General features: G+C 39.8%; 2 protein-coding genes and 1 long non-coding RNA gene across 7 annotated transcripts in view; 2 read left to right on the forward strand and 1 right to left on the reverse strand.

Moving 5' to 3' along the window:
* Positions 1 to 17,918, reverse strand: part of LOC111074685 (G-protein coupled receptor dmsr-1) — a 30,808-nt gene that overhangs the window by 10,851 nt on the left and 2,039 nt on the right. For 2 of the 3 annotated variants that reach the window (XM_022367571.2, XM_022367570.2), the window contains exon 2: positions 8,214 to 8,312. The exons of the other annotated variant lie outside the window; for it this stretch is intronic. The gene's annotated coding sequence lies outside the window, so the exon portion shown is untranslated. The remainder of the gene's footprint in view (positions 1 to 8,213; positions 8,313 to 17,918) is intronic. 3 annotated transcript variants of the gene reach the window in all.
* On the forward strand, positions 5,597 to 6,053 carry LOC111074687. Its single transcript, XM_022367574.2, has 2 exons — positions 5,597 to 5,807; positions 5,874 to 6,053. The coding sequence occupies exons 1-2, from the start codon at positions 5,687 to 5,689 to the stop codon at positions 5,963 to 5,965; spliced, it is 213 nt and encodes a 70-aa protein (XP_022223266.1). The 5' UTR covers positions 5,597 to 5,686; the 3' UTR covers positions 5,966 to 6,053.
* LOC111082206 lies at positions 8,224 to 12,139 on the forward strand. 3 transcript variants are annotated; one of them, XR_005967715.1, is made up of 5 exons: positions 8,224 to 8,906; positions 9,054 to 9,312; positions 9,384 to 9,707; positions 11,747 to 11,947; positions 12,004 to 12,139. It is a non-coding gene; the product is annotated as an uncharacterized LOC111082206 (long non-coding RNA). The 3 variants fall into 3 exon arrangements; XR_005967714.1 differs by having other exon boundaries at positions 12,029 to 12,139; XR_005967716.1 differs by having other exon boundaries at positions 9,387 to 9,707; positions 12,029 to 12,139.

Here is a 17,918-nt window from a genome sequence, read left to right on the forward strand (position 1 = left end):
GATACATTTGATTTTGTATGGGAAAAATTTCAGCAACATGCTGCCACACCACGAATATGAGGGGAAAGTCTCCACAAAAACACTCTATTCTCCACTGAAAAGAGATCACTCTCCACGAATTGAGAGCGAGTTTTGCAAACTCTCCACGAATTGAGAGCAAAAAATGTCAGTATTTTTGGTGCGCTAAATTGAGTTTGGCGGTCAATTTGAAATGTGTCTTAATATTTGGAAAAATAACTTGATTTGTTTTGTCGAGTGACCTCAAAAACCTCTGGGCAACCAGTGTCTGCTATGCGTATGGACATTTGTATACCTTATTTCCTTTGATTAATGTTCAATTTGTTGTCCCAAGCTGCTTGAAACTTTAATATGGAATTTTTTTAGATTGACATGTTTTTTACCTTTCATGCATTTGACTTGTTTTCTGTATATAGTGTATCCCTGTCCCGTAACCTTATATTGGTACCCGTAAGCTGCAAAATTTCATTAATATCTTTAAAACAGATCCTGAGTCATTAATTGGAGTCTGAAATTACAAACATTACATCAATTCGATAATACCCATGTTGAGAGCGTTTCTCGCAGCCATATTGAAAAAGTATACACAGCGAAAGCATGGCTATCGATGCTAACGACGCATACTATCGACTGAAGAGTATCGCTAGAGCTGCGCGCGAAAATGGAATTATTTGAAAGCGAATGAAAGACACGACACTCATGTGAATGCGTTCCAGGGGAATAAATTTAAGAAAGTTTTGGTGTGACCTGAATATTTATGGATGCCCTGCATTTTATCGCAATTAAATGTAATCAGCCTAATTCTAACGGATGTTGCTTTCAAATTCCATTTTCGAGCGGGTGTTGGCCATAAAACGGAATAAAGAACACGTTCACCCCAGGGCCATGCCACACAAAAAAAAAACACATCTTGTGTTGAAACAAAACCGTGGCCCTTTGACTTTTCAACACGTAGATGTAGATGCGCAACAACACAAAAATAAAAACAAAAAACAGAAACGTGATTTGCATAATGTTCTTTTCTTTTTTTTTGTGGTGCACATTAATTTGAGAAATGTGTTCACTCGTACTTTGCCAATAAAAACAACAACAATACTGCTTTTTACCGCACAATTTCCCCGCACCGAAAAAAATGTGTGTTTGTGGGCACTTAGTATGGCTTTTAAGATTTCCAATTGCTAAGCCCCCAAAATGGCTTTTACAATACGAAAATGTAAATATTTCCCAGGACAAGTTTTCCCTGTGTTCCGCTCACCAGACACAATTGAATAAAGTGACCCCTCCCCATCGCCATTCCCATTCACATTGAGTAACATTCCTCTCCTTTCTGCCGGCCGGCAACGGAGTTGAATATTTATTTCAATTTGTGATGCGGTCGCCAAGAGAGAAATGTTGACAAGAAATGTGCCCGATATTCAGACTGGCACCTACTGATTCGGGCGCCTTCAACGATAAAAAGTCCTGTCACTCTCACACGTGTAATGTATGTGCTTGTGTCCTCATCCTCCTCATTTATTTTCCTCTTGTGCCTGATTTACGTCAACAATTATCGCAGTGAAACGTGCAGAGGTTCCTGCTTCACATAAACATCATCGTTTCGACTCGACTCGACACGGCTCCTTGATGTTAGTGCTGTTCATGTTGCTCTTTGCTCTTTGTTTTCGCCGTGGCTGCGATGGTAACTGTGGCAGGCTTGGGCCCATTCTCCTGACAACGGTGACGATGGTTTAGCTTCAAAGGACCAAACCCGCTTATGGCACAAAAAAAAAACACACAACATCCGATGGCGATTGCGTCTTGGTATAAATAACAAGATAAACATAGCATTTACGTTGGAACTGGCAGTGATAAAAAGCACGGCCATGTTAACTGACATGCGCATCCAACTCCCAGCGGCTTCAGGACATGATTAATTATGCACAATTGCCGCCATCCCAAAGACAAACAGCCACCATATGCTGTATGCTGCCTGTTGAAGGCTTAAACGTCACCAGACTCTCAGAGCCCCCTTTTTTGCAACCACATCCACATCCGACAAAATTCCTCAGCAGTGGATGATGCTCTCAACTCGAACCACCATCTATTTTTACAAGTACTTTTACTCGTAAAAGCATCCGCTAGGAGTCAGGAGCTGTGGGCGAAATTAAGTTTCACTTTGTTCTTGGCGAAATTAACGCTGTTTGAGCTTGAACTTCCACACAATTAATTCCTTGATAGAAGTTCAGTTAATTAAATTATGCATGAAATGGAATCTAAAATTGCTGCCTATTTAACATGTTATGTAATACATATGTACGTAGCGAAACTTAATATGCACAATTCGAGTACAGAGTGCTAATCTTGATAATTCATAGTAAATAAATTCAGTAAGCAAGATTCCGCATTAAAGGTTACTTGATGCACACACTGATGTTCGTAGTTAATTTTGCAGCATCCACAACTTTAAAAATCCTTTTGGGCTCTGTTGCTTCCATGGTTCCTACAATACGCGGCTGAAATACTTTTCAACAAAAATTATAAAGAAGGGAAAATCTGTGACTTTGGGGGTTTTGGCAGGCTCTGTGCTGTCTTCTCTGCTCCCCCGCAAATTGCTCGCCCAGGCATTCCACATTTAAGATCCCTATCAGCTTGGTCAAAATATTATCTTTCAGTTAGTCAAGCTTTTAGCAAGTTTTGTTCGGCCATGAACTTAAAGGTGAAGGATTTTGTTCAACTTAGCGGCTTTGATTTTGTTATACTGAGTATTAAGAAGTTTTCCCGCACTCCAAAGAAAAATCGTTGTAGCTACTGGAACTTTACCAGCTATGGAAATTAGCTTCGCATAATATGATTTACCACGTGACGGGCTAAGTCTTATCCATCAAAACGATGCTATGAACGCCACAGCCAAGGTAATAAATCTAATTTACAGACACTGCTGATTCGACACGTGCTCTTGATGTGAGTTTTTATGTGTTGTGCGCGTCCCAAAATATGATGATGAAGCATCCCTTTGGGTGAGCTTCTTCTCTCTCCTGCAGCATATTAGAAAGTAACAAAAACAGTTCAATGCTTCCACTGGGCAATCGATTTTTTGTATAGTCACAACTGGCTACTCAAATAAATGGACCACAAACTGTGAACAAAAGACATACAACATTAATAATATTGTTAATTAATTAAAAATAATAATCATAAAGCCTGAACGTAGCTCTTAATTAGGCCTCATTATCATTATCATAGCATCGTATCATACCGTGAACATGCTTTTGCTACAGACTGTGTGTGCTTTTACTCGTACATGTGCCATAATGGGCCATTCGTTAAATTTGTCGCATTTAATTTGAGAATCTTGATGCGGATATTACGAGTATGTATGTATGTGGTAATGGTAATGCTTATGATAATTAATGCGACTTAATGCTTTAGCCGCACATTACGCATACGCAGGAGTAACTGACTAAGTAAATAAAATTCATGAAACGGGTTATATGGGTCAAAAATTCTAATAAATATCCTTGCAGAGCCTCGAGTGGAAGGCTTCGAGCTAATTAAAGTTGCGGTTACTTAAATAGGTCTTCAATGATCTTAAAAGACTTTTCTTCTTTGAAGAAGTCAAGCCTGTGAGAAGTTTTTCATAATATCTGAACATAATATATAAAGTTTAGTCTAAGAGAAAAACAACATCCCCTCCATTACAATTAAGAATCTATATGCCATCCGTTTCATCTTGTGCACTGCAAACTTCTTGCCCATTTATATATGTACATACATATACATATATGTACTAGGCTATGGCAGCAAATAATAATTTATAATCATATAATTTAAAAAAGCCCTGGGGTAACATGTTTATGCTTAGCTGCCACTCAGCAGCCGCCTCCACAGTGTGTTGCGCTTTGTTTCGTTTTTCTGATCTTTAAAGCCCAAAAGCCAATTTATATCCATAAATACCATAGAGTATCCACATACATATACTCGTACATATCTATGAGTGTAACAAATTTGCACACGGCCCAAAATAAACGAGTAGCAATGCTGATAAAAATATACAAATACGAAATGGGTGCAGAGCTCCATGAGGGAGTTCATTATTAATATGAAATTGCTAGCTCTCTAGCTCTGGGCCAAACAGGACAGGACGGGGTCATAGATTACAATTATTGGCGGCAAATGACAGGGCCATAAAGATTGCGATAAGAAGCTTAGCGCTTGGCTCATTACCAACCCACACACACACACACACACATGATTATTATTTCCCCAAACGATTGCCATGTGCACAGGCTCAATCCCTATGGGGAGTTGGGGGTCTGAAGCCTGGGTGTCTTCCTCAGGTACTTATAAGTGTATCACCATCTGCTCGCGACTGTTTGCTGACAAATGTGTCAATGAGGCACATCTCTGCATTAGCATTACAAGTCACGCACACACACACACACAGGATGATATTGTTGATTGAATAACATGAAAGGCACATCCTTGAGTAAGTGGAAATTCCAATCATCTTTTGTACACACGCAGCCGGATGACATAGTCCCAAAAGGGTCTCAAGAATTTTGCATAAATTTTTGCTTGAATTTAATGTGCCGCACCGAAAGAAATTCTTCAGCTGACGTAATTTATGGAACAAATAGAATCATACATACATACCACAAATTTTACTTTCTTTTGGCGCCTGACCGGAGCGGCAAAATTAAGCCAACCGGTTTGTTTATAAATCAGTAAAACAAAAGCCGACAAATAATCAAACGATTCCTCCCCAAAGCTCTTTCATCTGGCCGGTATCGCTGATATGGTGACGATGGGAAATGCCCAGAATGTCTATAGAACAGGGCAGTCGTACAATGAACTGTCGCCGATACTCGAAAAACAAATCGTATGCAAAACATCTTCATATGTACCAAATGGCAAATATATGAAAACATTTGGACACAACTTGAAAGTGGTAACGACTAGTGAATGCCTGGCAATCGGCGGGGACAACTACCCTCGAATGTTGATAATGAAATGCAGCAAAGGAGAGTATATAGTGACGGACTGATCTGATTTTACTCGTACAATTAACTAGAACTACTGCTGCAAATATTTAGTTCATGTATGCATAGATCTGTTTTACCGCCTAAAGTTGTTTAAGCATTGGAAGACAGATGGACAGAGGTGGCAGCACCTGATTCAGAACTTTTTGACATCTAAGCGGTATCTAATATTATTTATTTGTCGCTTTTTATTTTTGCCACATTTGCTGTGCATTGTTCGGCTTTCCTACGAGTGGCTCTTAGAATTCCCCAAATTCGAATCGTTTCTTCTTTTGCGAAACTTGTTTACCCGCTTCCAGTGCGGACATTCCTCGGATTAAGTATACGAGTGTCAGATATTCAGACGCCACAAGAAATTAGTCGGTTTGACTGAAACCGAATCGAAAACCAAAACAAGAAATTTAATTTATAAACAGCTGCCTTTAGAAGAAGCTCTCACTCTTTCTCTCTTATTATCTATGTGCCTCTCCCCCTATCTAGGCGGAGAGGCTTTCATTCATCCCGCTCTTTGCTGTTGTCGTTGTCTTCCACTTGAAGACGAGTATAAATAGCAGCTGTGGCTCGTGCAGAACCAAATAGATTCCAAGCAGCACTCAAGAAAGAGCATCCAAGCTTAACCCCAACCCAAAACAAAAACCAAAACCACAAGTATGTCGAAATTCGCAATGGTTGCCCTGGCATTTGCCGCCGTCTGCCTGATCCTTGCCACTGCTGCCCCAGCACCTGCCACACAGCTGCTGGATGCGCAGACAGCCATCCAGAAGATAATTGGTATGTGGGCGTAAACTGTCTTATCCATTTAGAGCATATAAAACTGATTGCCATCCTTCTTTGCAGCTGCTTACAATCGCATTCCAGGACGGTCTATCGTCCACCCCTGGGAGGTGGCCACCGTGATTGATCCAAACACTTTTGTGGCTAACTATTGAAAGGACTCTCTGTGCCATGACAACTTGTACAAATTATATCTCCATTGCTCCGACTATTGAAAACTATTAAAAAAATTAACTAACTAAACCATGATATTTATTTTATACGTATTCGCAATAGTTATGCCAATACCTGATTCGCATGCATGGGGGAATTATCGAATTATCGAGTTTTTAATTCAATTTTAATATCCTGGTAATATCCAAATAACTTGTTGCTCCACCTCATTCTCAATGCAAATTTCGAGAGCCGTTAAAATATTCAAAAATAATCATCAATGTATGTAGGGTAGAATTGGTCGAAATGTCTCTTCGAAAACAGGGTGGCAGTGGGTTGCACGCACTACAATATCATAATAACATATTATTTCATTGTATCGTGGTTTGCTTATCATCATTTAATCAAATTAAGTTGTAATAAAAATTGGTCTGATTGAGTTTTACGCTACTTAATCCAATTTATAAAATGTGTATAAATAAATCATATGTCTCTATTATATAAAATGGTTTGGGGCCCGATATTTGATAGTTAAAATAAAATATGTTGCGGAATGGTTGTGTGGGTTGTGTGAGCGAGCGATAACTCAAAACTGAGAGGCTACACATAATACAACCAACCAAGGGGAAAATTATCCAGAAATTAAATTTATTTACGTTAAAATATTAAACATTTTATGTGTGCAAATTTACATGCATATATATACATATATGGACATATATATTTATTTATAATAGCATTGGGCTAGACAAACTCTTTTGCTATTTTCCAAACATTGCGGACCATAATGTATATGAGGAAAACCTAATGAAAGACACCTAATGAATATTCCATTTCAACGTTTGGCCGGCCTCTGGTCCAAAGAGGATTACACGTTTTGCAACGAATAGTTCGCATCAAAAAGTTTTTTGTTGGCTTTGTAAAGTTCGGACGTGAAAAACTTTTTATTCGAAAAAATTTCAAACATTTTTTTTGGCTGATTTACTTGCATGAAACTGATAGGGAATAGGGGGGAATAGTTTGACAGAAAGTGGATTCGCTAGGCATTGGACAAAGTTCAGGGAGCTCTCCATCTGGCGCTGCTGTGTTTATCCAGCTCTTGGCTAGAAATATGGACTTTTTCAGCCACAAACCAGGGGCGGCCTTCAGAGCCCTTGTCTACGCTCTGGGATTTTGTGTGCACTTGATAGATGCCGTCTACGTCTACTGGCTATCACCATATTGCTGGCGTTTGTGTGGCAAAGTTGCCTGTCTACACCTACCCTACACTCATGGAGCGGGTGCTGCTTAAATATTCATGGGGCGGGTAATGTGAAGGACATCTGAAATTAAAGTGAAACTCAATATGCATACTCTTTGGCACGTAGCACGTAGCAGACACCACAGACCTCGTTTAGTATTGATTGCTGATTGATTTAGCATTAAATGAATAGTGCTCGAATATATTCCATATAAATTTATTATTTGTATTTTTAACTTTCATACTCGGTACTAGTAATTCGAATTTCTTTTTAAATGAATGTTGACATTGCACAAATGTCACTGCAGCACGCAGGTAATCCCAGTTAATTAAGTACAAAATTAATTATGCAAAATATTTCCGGAGCAAAGTTTTGCAGGCAGCAGATTGGAATATATATTGCAATTCCGAAATGTACCACAACAGCAAAAAGGAAAAACAATACAATAATAAACGAGAACCTCAAACCACAAATTGTGTAGCGAGCCTAACGTAAAACCAGCCAGAAGTATAAAAAGCTGTTCTGGTCCTCGGGCAAACCTTGCCTCCTTGTTTATGCTCTTAATTGGTCTATAATTGCAGTTTCTCCTTTTGTTAGTTAGTTGACAGACTCTGGCTGCTAATTAGTATATGTATGTACGAGTGTGTGGGGCTCTTTGGTATTTTATGGCCCTGCCCATGTGATTTTACGAGCTTTTATTCGCCCACTAGTGTTTAAGAGTATCCGTTTAGGAGTTTACGAGTATTTTTTGTGAGCGCTTTGTTATATTATATTGAGTGTTTATTTTGATCAGGAATTCCCCAATGGAATGCGCCGGCAATAACAAAAAAACCCAAAGCACCAACCCATTTCCCATTTCATGATGGACAGCGAAAGATTTCTCGCATGCGTCGGGCGCATAAATTTGTTAGCCGCTTTTAAAATACATCCGTGGCTAGGAACAGATTGATTTGCAATGCAAATTCAACCGCCAGAGCCCCATTACCATTATAAATAGACCGTGACTTACCTCCTCCCTTCAACCGAGCGACTTCATAGTACGCGTATCGCGTCCAGCATCTGCTGTGACAGATTTAATTATTCAAAATACTGGCGCCACCAGATCGTGCTAAAAAATAAACAAAATAAAAAAAATAAATACATTTACATATGGTACACCAGAGTGTGGAGACAGCATCGTTGGAAATCGGATATCAAAAAGTCAATTTAATACAAGTTCTATAGAGTAAAACACCGTAATGTAATTTAACACTGCCAGAATGGTTTTTGGATTTCTGGAAACTAGAGCTTTAGAAGAAAAAACAAAAATGCATTAAAAGTTGGTAGAGAAACGTAAATGAATTAATCGAAAATTTATAAAATAATAAACTGAATAAACATATTTTTTTTTCGTCACACATTTTTCACGTCAAACTGAAAAAGTCACAAAGCGATTTTGTCCAGCTAAAAAAGATCCATTGATTTTTGCTCTAAAATTGGATTGCCATATATTCCTCGCAAATAAAAATTTCATTAGCCATCGCAGTACTAAGATTAAAACGAGGCCAATGAGTGCCGTATGTGATTGTTATTCGTTCATTCACTTGATGTTCCAATGAACAAGGTTATTGATTATTTTAAAACTTTTTTAAAATTATGTATGCAAGAATCCAAGGTGTATGGAACCAGAAAGCGGCGCACTGAACCAGCGAAAGTATTCGTGGTAAGTAAACAAAGGAACCGCCCAAAAATAACAGCCACAAAAAGCGGTGAATGCCTTGCCGCAGTATCCGCAGAAGAAGCTTGTATCGCTCATTGGAATTTCTTTAAATTTGTTCGATGCTCGGCATTAACTTTTCTAATGGAAAAGTTGGGGTAAATCGCGGCGAAAGTCTGGGGCCAAACACTGTGACAGATTGTGCTGAGTCTTTGAATATTGATGCGGAATAACGATCCCTGGTTGCTGGATGAAAGGACGTTGACTGAAAAGATGACAGGCTGACAGTTTTTCCGGCATATGAGTCCCAAGCTCCAGCTTCAGCTCCAGCATCAGCTCCAGCTAAAGAATTCCAAGAAGCTGACTGTGGCTGCGTGTCGCTTCCATCAAAATTGATGGCTCACGGAGACCGGTAAGTTAAAGTCATAAACGAAACTGTTGCCGAGTCGACACTATAGCCAACGTTCTTGGCCCTAACGACAGCAGAGAACGTTGGAATAGCAAATAAAAGGAAAATCAACAGTCATGCGAAGTACGAGTACACGTACACTACTCAAATGATACACAAAATTCAACCGAAGTGAACCCGTCTGAGTGAATCTGTGAGTGTACATTGAATGCTATGGAATGAGGAGGTCATCGGCAGCCTCATTAAGAAGCATCAATGGCCGAGTGCAGGTTATTAGCATAATCCTGGATTGCTCACGGTTCGAGTCGGAGAACAACTGTATCGTGGGGTCAGAGAACTGTAATTGAAATGCTGCTACAGTTGGTTTTACTGGCAATTGTCTGGCATTATGGATTATGGTAATTTGGTCAACCTACTGCTGGTTATGTGCTGCAATCACGACTGGCAGGGTTTATGCACCATTAATGTATATATTTACCTTCTTCTTAAAAGTTTCAGGACTCCCTTTGCTTTTCAAGCTGAAAAAAAACCCGAGCCAACCCGAGTCAAATTAAAGTGCTCTCCTAATGTGAATAATAGAATACGATACGCTCGCTCCTCATCCAATTTATTTGCACGAGAATATACCAGAATACAAAACGGTACACTTATTGGCTTTACAGAGTCCGTGGGTGTGGCATGAATGGACACTTGTGATATATATTCCGTGATAAATTAAGGGGAGCGGAGCAAGGTTCATAGAGTCCTCTCAACGTTGATGGTCTGCGGTTAGGGTTTGGTTTGGCTTGGTTTAGTTTAGTTTTCCTTGGCGACAACCAGACGCCGCATGTCAAAGAGCGTGTTGTACCATAAGTGCGACACACTGCCGCAGGAATGGATACCGATTAATCATATGGATGTCTATATACATATATCTACTCTTCATCGATATTCTAGCATGTTCCATGTTGTTGTTCAACAGGGAGTGGCAATTTGGTTTCCGCTCGATGCAACATGTGTTTGACTACTATCAGCGAATTTACATTTCCCTGCAACCAGCAGCTCAGCAGACGGGACAACCAATATTGATTTTGTCAAAAATCCGGGAATAGCTAGCCACCATAAAATATTAATCAGATTCAGATACAACAGCCCAATTACAATTATGGTATTAGCTTACGCAATCGCTTTTTGATTCCTGGAAATAAATTCCCTTTTATGTGCACAGTCACAGCATCAGATTTCCAACCCGTGGGAGGGGGGACAAACCCGAGATTAATTCAATTCTCTTTACTTAAAGTTCAGACATTTTCATTGCACAACTGCGGTTCATCCAAACCAACTATTCCATGGCATGGCCGGTTATATTTTCATCTGCCCAATGACCTTGCATTATGTAAACTCATGGAAAACGGTATTTAAGGCGTTACCCAAACGGGGAGGCGGGCAAGCCTCAATAAATAATAGACGAAAACAAAGGACGAACCGAAGAAGGTTTAACAATTTGCATGTCAGACCAACTCAAGGCATGCGAACAGTGTCCCTCTTCCGACATTCTGGCCATGTCATGGCAATGGTCAATTAATTGAACTGCCATTTATTATTACATTGTAATTAATCGAAATGGTAGGTTGTTCGACCAGTTTCCATTCCTTTGAAACAAAACATCTCCAGCTGGCAGCTCTCTTCAGGCGTTAGTTGCCCTTTGTCATAACTTGGCAGAAGGGTTGACGCAAATTTAATCGAAATTGACTCCATTGGGCGGAATGAAATGCAACGATCTAACACAATTACTGAAGCACACAGACAGTTAATGATGCGTAATGCTTATACACATATGTATATGTATGTCTATGTATGTATAATGTATGCATATGTACGTACATTCATATCATTACGACAGAGTAATCCATTTCATTGCTGTCGCTCACAGTCTCCTCGCCCTGCTGATTTTATTTATATTGTTCATTGATTGTATGCAAAATTTAGCACGCTGTCTGGAGAGCTTAACAGCTTAAATATCCATCAATGACTTAAGGAAAGCCAGCTAAATATTTAAAGCCATTGCTACGAGTACTCGTCAAAGGCACCTGTAAATTTTACAACCATGAACAAAATGCAAAATATGCCGAGTCCTTTGAACTGTGTCAAGGGAAACTCATTGACACTCGAGAAACTATCCGAGCTATCAACTTTTTCCTTAGTCTAAGAGTTTCCCAAGCCACTTCACTATTACAGTTGACATTATTGTGAGCTCAACACTTTGCGACATTCATACCCTAGGCAACTGTTGGAAGGGTCTTATGATTTTTATACGCAAAGAATGTTTTTTTTTCTAACCACTAACCACGTTCGACTAGAAGCTTTCCAATAGATTTTCCGGCCACAAAAGCTACAAATAATTGTACTTTCCCAGAGAAACTTAATCTTAATTATCTGATCTGCTGGGTATTTCCAGATTCGAACCTCAACGCTTGCTTGGCTTTTTTTGTGCGGTATTTCATTATGTTCAAGTGTTTTTTTCCACGATGCGGAGAATGGCTTTGCGCTTTGCTGTGGCTTGTTGCGTTAGTGCGGAGCTGGGCTTGCCTTTTGCCGACCTGAGGACTGCTCGCAATATGTATAGTAAATAGGAATGCGATTCCGTTGGCAGAATCTGGTGAGTGGCTGGCGTACAACATTCCTTTCACATTCATATCCTTCCAAATCCACCAGGTTACTACCACTACCGCTATTGCAGGAAATTTAATTAAAGTCCAGACAATTTCAATTGATTGCCAACTTATGCAGTGGAAACCGTAGCCCTCTAAAAAAAAGAAAAACTTTTTTTTTTTTTTACTTTTTAGCTCACCTTTTGGTAATTATGCACACTGCACACTGCACTATGCACGATGTTTTTTTATTTATTTAATTTTATTTATTTTATTTTTATTTTATGTATGTACTTCTCCAACGTCCTTTTGGTCTAAAGAGTTCACTCTTTAATAAAATGGATAGAATAAACATACAAAAAAGCTTTACACTGTGCTCAAATGAGTACGATTACTACGATTATTTACGCTTATCACAAGTCGTTTTCCCAACATGTTGTGCAACAAGCGAACAATAAAAAGTTTTCCATCAGAGCGTACCACAATTGTTTCGTATGAAACTTTATTCATTTTACTCGGACGGTCTGTTTGTAAACATATTTACGTATATGTATGTATATGCATGTATTCTCGCATGTACAGCAAATTGGCGAGATATATTTATAAGTTTGTTTACACTTGTTTCCCGAAATTGCTGAAATTCTTGATTCAAATTAAGTTGTGCGCACTGAGAGCAACGGGTGGACGGACGGAAATATTTTTGCACTTCAATTGAACCAACTCATTCATTAAGGCATCGGAATTTGCCCCTTTCTTTTATGTTCCATTTGAATTATAGTCACTTTAAAGCTCATCTTCAATGATGCGCCATTAATGTTTCCATCAAGTGGCAATTAAAGTATTTATTTATTTCCATCGGCTTGTTAGTAGCCAAACAGTATTTCTAATTTTAATATTTTTCAGAATTCTCCTTTAATATATGTATGTATGTTCACATGTTCCACGCATATTTTGACAGGCTGCCGCTCGTCTGACTCTCTGCCTGTCTGCCTGTCTGCCCGGCGCGTGAATTTAGTGTTAAATTCACACTATAATTGAATTTTATACATACATTGTATATATTTGTTTAAAAATGTTTTACCAGAGCAGCTTCCGCACGTGCAGTGGCCAAACTTTGTCGATTTATCCTTCGGGCATACAATAAGTGGTCGAGTGTTTACTTTAACACGGGCACGCACTTTTTTGCCTAATTAATTGCTCAAGATATAATTTAATTGGAGTTTTATAATGACTTTTGGACAAAGTTCACTGAAAAATAAGCTTCCATTTGGGGAGGAAGAACACCGAAGCTGACATTTGGTCTTTGGTGTTTGGCCATTCCACCTTAAATTTCGTTGTGGTTTCTGCTTCTGACATCCGTTACCGAAATTTGCTGAAGAACTAACGTCGAACTACACTTAGTTCTTCCTTCAAGCCACCAAGTGATTAATGGAGTCCACAGCACTCTTCAAAGTGCCGCTTTGTTGGTTACGGAATAAATTGAAATTCCTTTGGCATTTAATTGGCGGACAGCAACTGGCACCGACATTAAATAAATAGCCCTGCGGTGTCACAAAATTATATGAGCAGTTTGGGCGGCCAGAGCAGTTCCCTAGAGCAGTAATTAAGGTGAAATTATCTCGGTAAACATAGAAAATCCGGTGCAAGCACAAAATTTTGCCAGGAATCCAAAACCACAATAATTTTATGGCATTTTTGGCATTTTGTGATGCTATAGGAGCAGATTTAATGAAATGAAATGAATGAAGCAAGTAGCTTTTCGTACTCAAATGATTGATTTTCGGATGCTCCAAGACTCCAATTGGAATGGCGGGGGAAATGGTAATTGAGTTTGGTCTCCTTTGAGCCAGACAGACTTTGTGGGGATTCATGGGGAGGGGAAAACCTTTAGAAGTGCAGCCAGACTCCACTCCATTTCGATTACATATCCGATAAGCCGACTGAGCCAGCACGGCAAATGTGCGAATGAGGGTTAGTTGTTAATAGAAAACTGACTAGTATTTGCACACATTTGTGTCCCCTGTGTGTTCAGGGCTTGGTTTGTAAATATGTATATCTCGACAGCCGGTGACATTTAAATGGAAGGGCTTTCGCTTTTTTTTGTAATTAAAATGGACGTAGGTCAGGCAAATATTATTTTTGTGTCAAATCAGAGTTGTCAGCACTTGAATATGGTTTACACCGTAAAGAATTCAGACGAAAACAATGTCTGTGTTGCATTGTGCTTAGTACTGGGCCTGCTGCTGGTCCTGGCAGCAGCTGTTACACGTGGATGTGGCATTCAACCACAAAAACGACATAAACAGAATACGGATAACGACTACATCTAAACTTCTCTTGTCTCTTCTATTACCGTTTTCTGTCATCCGCTCCTTCAGATGCCAGATGTTTTTCTGAGAACGAGATGCAAAAAATCTCTGCGTTCAGTAAGCTTTAAAGAAAACCGATTGGACGTAAACAGCTTAGACGCTGAGTCTGACTCTGACTCTGAGTCTAACTCTGGCCAGAATTCCCTAACGCTTGTACAGTGTTTAATCAAGAAATAGACAAAATTAATTCACTTAGCCTCAATGAGGCTTTCTATCATTGAAATAAGCCTCAAAGAGCTTCCTGAAAGTGTGCAAAAATCCCAGAACAGCTGCCGCTGATGGAAAGGAAATTCAATTGTGAAATATAACTGATCACAAATCGCAATAAGCATTTGCCATCGTTTACTTTTCGCGATTTTCCCCGCTTTTGTCGCTTACTCTTACAATTTATCTTCATTGCCAAGCCAGGACCCAGACCAGCATAGACCCGAGGCTGTGCGTTGGCCGTAGGGTGCATGTCTTTCTGTCTCGCTCCACGGACATGCCATGGGGCACGTGCTCGTAACACACAGACATAAATCAAGTTGCCTGGCTACCAGGCATCCTCGGGCCAGCACCCGCTCCCAGCACAGTTCCGTCCCGACGGCAAGATGGCAACTCTTTGTGAGCTTCGTTATGTGGCAAACAAACGACTTGTTGTTCAAAAGCAACATTCTTTGCCCAAAAACTAAGTAAATGCCGTCTGTAAATACCCTAGAAGCACAATGCCGAAGTCTTCACACAGGAAGAAGGAAGCAGACATATTTGTGATCTCTAGGAAAATATTGACAACTGGCTGTCTGGCATTGTTTGTGTGTTGTGTTGACTCACTTGTTGAAGCCTTTGCACTGACAGCTTATGTTTCGAACAGACTTTCAATATATGCAAGTGAATCCCATTAAAAATAATGTTGCTTTGTGGTTGAAGTGCAACCTTCAATTCGATGCACATTTGATCGAAATACTTGTATACCCTGGGCAGCCAGAGTATTTGAGAGTGCAACCGTCTGAAGTCAGGCCCCTCCTATCGTCGTTTGCCCTAGTTTCCTTTTGACTTTTAGTTTTGTATCCTTTTAGCTTAGAATTTCAAATTTCAGTCACGTCGTAACATGTAACATGCTCGTAAAAATAAAACAGAATCTTTTTGGATGGATACTCCATATACTCCACAAACCAACAGTTTACTACATATATGTATGTACATATGTACATACGTAAAAACCACCATTGGATTTATGAAATGGAGCTTACCCGGTCCCCAAGTGAACCATTTTGTTTGACTGGCATTTTTGGGTTGAGCAAATCCCCCGACAATGACATGCACTCAGTGTGATGACGGCTTCGAAAAGCCATTTCAATGCTCACAATGCGTATACGCAATGAAAGCGACAAACAAAGGCCGCCATTGGCGCTCAATCCTGAATGCCTATAGCTCTAAATAGAAATGGAAGTGGATTCCACGACTACTAATTGGTGGGTAGATGATGGGTAGATGTAAAGCTGAAAAGTCAATTGGAAAAAAACTTTGTTGGGTGGGGGGACTGCTGAGCAATGGACTTGTAGTAATGTTCTTTTTGACCAAGTCAAGTATCCAACCATCCGCTTTCGCTGATTGACCATTGGAGCACGTTCCCGTCCGCTGCCACATCCCAGTGACATCAAATACAATTATCAATGCCCAATGGCCCCATTAGACAATTTATATTCAAACGTCAGACGGCTAGACATTCGATGCTAATGAATACCAGCACGCACCAATAAAACACCGAAAGAAACACAGAAAGAAAGAAAAAACCACGGGGAAAAGCGCCAAAAAATAAAAACACACACACATACAAATGTAATTCAAAGTTCAAATGCACGAACAAAGGTGAGCATCTGAAATGAAAAAAAAAATAAATAAAGTGCCAGCCTGGAAGTACAGGCGAACAATCGTTTTGTTCCTTTATGTTCTTATGGTTGATGGGCAATATTTTAATTGGATAAAAATGATTTTTACGTATACTGGATCCTGCGCTGCGATGAGTATCTACCCGCAACCACTCTACTGGGTATCAACCAGTCGATCTATTGCTGAGAGTATTCATTTTTTATGTTTCTCCTGCGTTTTACCAGGTAAATTGGCCCTCGGCCCAGGCCGTTTAACAGGCCTTCACTCCTCCCAAGGAATGGCAATTATTTTTGCATTTACATAAATACACATTAAATCTCGTTTTTAAAGGGATGCCAAAATTGTTGCTTCCTTCAGAAGCAGGCGATGGAAAAGGAAAGAAGCTGGACCACAACACAGACATGGCCATGGCCAACAAACGAAGCAGGGTCTCGGGTCGAGAACCGAGAATCGTTCGGACCGGGCCAAAGGCAGAACCATGAAATGTAAATTTCCAAGCAGAAGTTTTCATACAATATATTTGTGGTGGGGAGGGGTTCTCCAATTGGGGCTTTCCAATTGGGGCTGTCCGGTTGTGTTTGTGTGTTCAAGTTTGAGTATACAGACATCTATCGACAGCCAGAGAGCCAGAGAGCCTCGAGAATTGTTTATTGTTTGTTATTTGCATTAATGACCTGTTGAAAGCCACAGCCATAAAGATGTATGGGTGGGTTTTTTGTGTGTGGGTGTGCTATCGCAAAAATATCGCAGAATGCTCTTTATTTGGTTTCCTGTTCGCTACACTACTTTAATTAAAATCCCTTTCACAGAATCACCAGCCATCCAGTGTACATATGTATGTATGTCAATGCATCAGAATATCCAAATTGTCGTCTTTGGTCGACTTTCACTGGAAGCTTGCTGCAGCAATATATGGTCATTGCGAAACCTGGTCTCTTCTGAGGACGATATGTTTGCAGTATATGTACAATAACAGGAAATCACAGTACATAATAACAGGAGCAGCATTGTATGTACACTGTATCTTTTAGCCGGAAAAGCACCTGACGTTAACCGTTTGCAAGCTTCCCACATATTTAATATAATTGTGGCAATATATTAATGCAAAAAGGGATGTCAATACCAATCCATATTATAATGTTGATGACGATGGCAATGATCTGGGGCATGAAATGGGTCACCCGCCTCGTTTTAATGCCTCTCGTTTTACGTTTCAAGTGGCATCCATTTTCCAACCCATCCACTCGGAGGAACTCAAAGGTGAATTTATGTATTGATTGCAAGCTATTTGTCATTCAATCCGCTTGCCAAGGCGACTTATGGAATACACACGAAGTGAAGTGTATTTTTGATTGAGCAAAATATGTCTTTGCTCTTTGACTGTGAACCAAAATATTCCTCCCATTATTTCGAAATGACAATTAGTTCGACAAAGCTCAGAAAACTGATTGCTTAACATTGTCAAGTGGATGGCTATTCCGGTTTCGACAAGGAACACAGCTGGAAGTCCTTGAATTGAGAAAAATCCTTTCCTATGGCCAGAGGCCAACGAATCAAACCGTTGTAGGTTCGTTTCGGTTAGGAAATGAGACTCACCATGAGCCAACTAATTAACTGCCATTAATTCTGAAGTCATTCTAATGTCAGATGTCTGGGGCGAAACTTGAAGGCCTTTAAATGAGGATTTATTCGCATTCCCTTTAAGTACATGCGGCATGGAAACATTATTCGCTTGGCTCTG

Source organism: Drosophila obscura, unplaced genomic scaffold, assembly GCF_018151105.1.
Source record: "Drosophila obscura isolate BZ-5 IFL unplaced genomic scaffold, ASM1815110v1 contig_186, whole genome shotgun sequence".
Taxonomy (NCBI): Eukaryota; Metazoa; Arthropoda; class Insecta; order Diptera; family Drosophilidae; genus Drosophila; species Drosophila obscura.